Raw genomic sequence first — 4848 nt, 5'->3', positions numbered from 1 at the left:
AAATTTTCAACATAATTCCTGGATATCCAAAAACCTGTAAATAATATCCTTGTATATTTACATTAGGCACTGGCAGTAAAGAACAACCTAACATTGAATGTATATATGAACAATAATGAAGTTTGTGTTTGTGTTATATAAAATGCCAGTCTAATACATGTATCATGAAGGCTTGACCTTAACTTCAAAACAAACAACAGTTGCAGACAAAGTTTTTCATTAATCTTAAAATGACAGATAAAGATAGGCCTACTAAATTTTCTTCAGCAGGCTAGATAATTAATCCTGAGGGATTAATTGTACCTTCTCATCATTTTCTTCTAAAGTTACCATAAGAACTTTTTTCAGTATTAATATTAGAATGGCTTAATCCAACTACCTTAAAAATTAATATTATTCTTGAATTTACATAAAGGAAAAAAAGTAAAAATAAAAGATATGTCTTCTTTAATCTATTTCTTGTTTTTAGAATTCAATGACATCATAACTCATTGTGTAAGTATTTTAACCAAAATAAAGTATAAACATTTATATCTAAATCCACATTTCAGAGTGTTCATAGCATTCTAAATTGACTGACTCGCCATGAGATTTTTGGCCCAAATGCGGCAAAACGTAATAATGAAAAAAACGTCACAATCAACGTTACAAAAAAACGTGAATTTCGCACACTTGTTAAAATAATTGCAGGATGAATTTAGATTGGGTAATGTTTTATGACTTTTTTATATTAACAAAAATAATAAGAAAATTGAACTTATATTGATTTATATTATTGAAAGTTTTTCGAGAGAAAAAAATTGAGTATATTTCGAGTTATTCCCCGTAAGACTAACTCTTCTTTAGCGTCCAAGTTGTTGGTGTAAACAATCATGGCGTCTTTAGCAATGAGGGAGATTTGAAACTTATTAGAATCACCGGAATGGAAAACTGCAGCCAGCTAAGCCAGTCAAGTGCAGTTTCTAATGCAAGTACAATCCCCCCAGAAATAGTAGAAAACGAAGATGAAGAATTTGTAAACGAAATAAATCGAGTGAATGACCTATATTTTGGAAACTTGTCAAACAAGTCGGATGTCTACCCAGAATATCAATCGGATAACGCAGAGAGCTCTGACGAAAATGAAAGCGATGAAGAAATAGAAGATCGGGAAAATTTAGTACCCATAGAGCAGAGTGAGGTACATAAGAATGAAACTGACCAATTTCAAAAGTTTCATTCTAAAACATGCGGTTGTTCTCGACTCTACGGAAAACCATGTAGTGAGGTCGTCGATTTAGAATCTTTGCTTGAATACAGAAACACGTGCCTGGAAATGAACAAGGATGAACTAGATATGATGATTAAAGTGCAATTATTTCACCATCGCCGAAATGACAAAGTGACTAGTGCAAAGAAACATAGATCAAAAGAAAGGGAGAGGATTAGACAAGAATATTTTTTTAATGGACATCAAGTGTGTAGAGAAACATTCGCGTTTTGCCATGGGGTATATAGGAAGACGGTTGACGCACTTGCTCGTTCCCTTGATAAGGATGGACTTGTTCCTCGAGTCCATGGAAACATTGGTATTAACATCCAAAGCATGCCCTCACTGTAAATGATGTTCAATCTGTAAAAGATTTTCTAACATCTTATGGAAACAAGTTTGGTTTACCATTACCAGGAAGACTGCCAAACTATAGAGATTGTAGAGCTATAGTGTTACCCTCTGATAAGACAAAAGCTGATATACATCAGGACTATTTGTTAGCAGCGGATAGTCTACATTTGAGAAAGATATGCTTGTCAGAGTTTAAAAGAGTTTGGCTCAATACATGTCCACATGTACTAATTAGTAAACCTTCAACAGACCTGTGTTATCAATGCTAATCCTATGCAAATATCCTGATTCATGGTGGCAATATGACAGAAGAAGAAAAGGGACAACATCTTGAGAAATACACAGTTCATGTTGAAAAATCAAAGATGCAGAGGGATTATTACAGAAGGCAATGTGAAGTTTCTAAAACTAGCTTTTCTGCTCTTCCAAATAAGAGAAAAACCAGAGGTAACAATTTATTATATGATTAAAGTAATATTGTTTGAAATTAGTTGATCATTTTTTTTTGCATCTAGCTCTGTTAATTTTGTGATTTTTCTTAATCAATTGGCTATTGATATTTTCCCCAGGTCAGCCCATCTGCTCTTTGGAGGGAACTCAACATTACAGTTTTGATTATGCCCAGCAAATACATTATCCACATTATGCGCAACAGGTTGGTCCTTTGTTCTTCAAAACCCCACGGAAATGCCAGTGTTTTTGAATCTGTTCAGAGGGTTCAGGTAATTTTTACAATGTCGAACACAAGATTGCAATAGTCTCTTTGATTTTTTAGTATTTAAATACTCTTTAAGTTCATTGATAGGAAACAAAATATATAGATTTATGTACAAGTGTACTGGTCAAACAGTTAAAGCATAATATGTAAAATTAAATTTATAAAAGAGATTAAGCAGTGCATTTAATTGGCAAATACATGCAACCTGTAAATTTAGAATTACATTTTTAGAAACGCACCCTTTAAAAGAATGATTAACTTTTTTTGTGAATTTTTATCCAGGATCACAGATATTTTACTTGATTGATGAGTCGCAGCATTCTGGAAAGGGGGCAAACTCTGTTCCCAGTATGATTCACCACCATTTTCAACATAAAGGTTATGGAGAAAAGAATTTACAACTCCATATGGACAACTGCACTGGTCAAAATAAAAACAACACAGTTATTGGGTATGTATTTCCAATCCAACTGTCTATATAATTACCATTTGTGAGGGTGGTATTTTTGCAAATACAATAGGTGTCTTCATGTCAAATACATGCATGTTTACATGTAGTACATGTAATGACACACACCGGCAAAATTATTGTAAATTCATTTGCCGACTTTTTAAAGTTTAGTTTCATAATCAAGTTCTATTAGAAGTGCATTAAACATTTTGTTTAGAGATTTTGTCTCTGCCAAACATTATTTTAAAAGAATGTCTTGTAGATATGGGATGTGGCGAGTTATGACTGGCAGACATATGACCATTGAGTTTTCTCTGATGGAGGCAGGCCACACAAAGTTTCATCCTGACTGGCACTTTTGGCTCTGGAAGGTGAAATGGCGAGGAACAACTGCAGAGAATCTCGAGGAAGTGGCCAAATCTGTTGCTCATTCATCTAGGAATAACCATAATATTCCCCAGCTTGTAGAGGATCCCCAGTATCCAGTTATTTTCTATGACTGGAGCACGTTTCTCAAGCAGTACTTCAAGACAATACCTCAACTCAAGCAGTATCATCATTTTCGGTATGCATTATATTGCCTGTTTTTTGGAACAATTCATTCATTAAAAGTTGGGTTATCACAGAACAATAAATGCACAAAGGCATATACAGTGTAGATATGTTCAAATTATATTATTTTTTTCATTTTATTTATTTGGGTCAGAATTTCATGACTTAGTAAAACCAGAGGTTTTTAGACCAAAAAGTTATCAAAATTTATTAAGTATTTATTTAAATACATGTACATCTTATCATATTATTTTTTTTTTAATTGTGGTGTTTGATTGTCATACATTTTTTTTACTTATGCTTTCATAATTTATCCCTCAATTAAAAATCTCTATGTTGTCAAATTAAAAAAAATTAGATGAACATGTATACAAAAAAAGAGCAAACACTTAATACAGATTTTAAGCCCATGTTGACAAATGCAGATGCTTAGTGTAAGGTTATGAAGAATGCTGTTAACATTGAATATTGAAATTTTTTGTATTATGTTGTTTAAAACAGAGAACTGAAGAGAAATTCAAAAAAAATTAAATGCCATCATTTATGCAAGTTGAAGTATGACTGTGCTCATTCAATACATTTTGTTAATTAATGCATTAAACTGTGTAGATAAATATATTTAAAAAAATAATGTTTGATCTAACATCTTTTGCAGAATGACACATGAACATCCTGGAGTAGTGCATCTACGAAAGTATGCTACAGATGAAGAAATAACTGTCAACATCCTGAAACACAAAGATTTCAAGTTTCCAAATATGGATGCTTCTCTCCCAACTGTCATTAAACCATGTGGCCTTGACGCACAGCGACAATGGTATTTATATGACGAGGTACCACCATACTGTGCCAGTCATGAGGCATGTCCCCGCCCATGTGTACCAAAACCATCAGCCATAAAAGTTGAACAGAAAGTGAAATTAGGAAAGAGAAAATGTGCAAATTGACATCGTAACAAATCAGTGTAATTTTCGTGCTGCCATGGATAATAAGAATTTGATTTTATCAAGTTTTTAAAACTCTTATATTCTGTTGTACTGATTTGAAAAAAAAAAATATGTGTTTCGAAATTTATGAAATAGCATCTATTTTAAATTGTGTTACTTTATTGCTTTTATGTAACTTCAAATTCACAGAAATCACCAATTTGAAAAAACAAAATGTGTTTGTGAAACACTATGCACCCGGTGGCGCCTAAGTTTGAAAAAGCTATTTTTAGCATATAGATCACAGTCAAGGTCACAATGTCGTTAACCTTGTTGACATTTGAAAGAACTTAATTTAGTGGAGTATGCATACTAGATATTAAGTTTCTGTTTCTTATGGTTAAAAATTTATTGCGATGGTTTAAAAAGGCTATTTTTAGCATATAGGTCACAGTCAAGGTCACAAGTTCAATCACAAGGTCATTGACCTTGGTGTCGTTTGAAAGAGCTTAGTTACTGGAATATGCATACCAAATATGAAGTTTCTATCTCTCATGGTTCAAAAGTTATGGTGAAGATTAAAGTTTACAGACAGACA

General features: G+C 32.7%; 1 protein-coding gene across 1 annotated transcript; it reads left to right on the top strand.

Annotated features, from left to right (window-relative positions):
• Positions 1-2176: 2176 nt before the first annotated feature.
• On the top strand, positions 2177-4369 carry LOC134231065 (uncharacterized). Its single transcript, XM_062712963.1, has 4 exons — positions 2177-2325; positions 2604-2772; positions 3035-3337; positions 3980-4369. Exons 2-4 carry the CDS (start codon positions 2672-2674, stop codon positions 4269-4271), a joined length of 696 nt encoding a protein of 231 aa, XP_062568947.1. The 5' UTR covers positions 2177-2325; positions 2604-2671; the 3' UTR covers positions 4272-4369.
• Positions 4370-4848: the final 479 nt, after the last annotated feature.

Source organism: Saccostrea cucullata, unplaced genomic scaffold, assembly GCF_032062105.1.
Source record: "Saccostrea cucullata isolate Sc308-1 unplaced genomic scaffold, CSIRO_AGI_Scuc_v1 ctg4140, whole genome shotgun sequence".
Lineage (NCBI taxonomy): Eukaryota > Metazoa > Mollusca > Bivalvia > Ostreida > Ostreidae > Saccostrea > Saccostrea cuccullata.
Note: the sequence above shows the minus strand (reverse complement) of the source record. Positions and strands in the feature narration are given on the sequence as shown.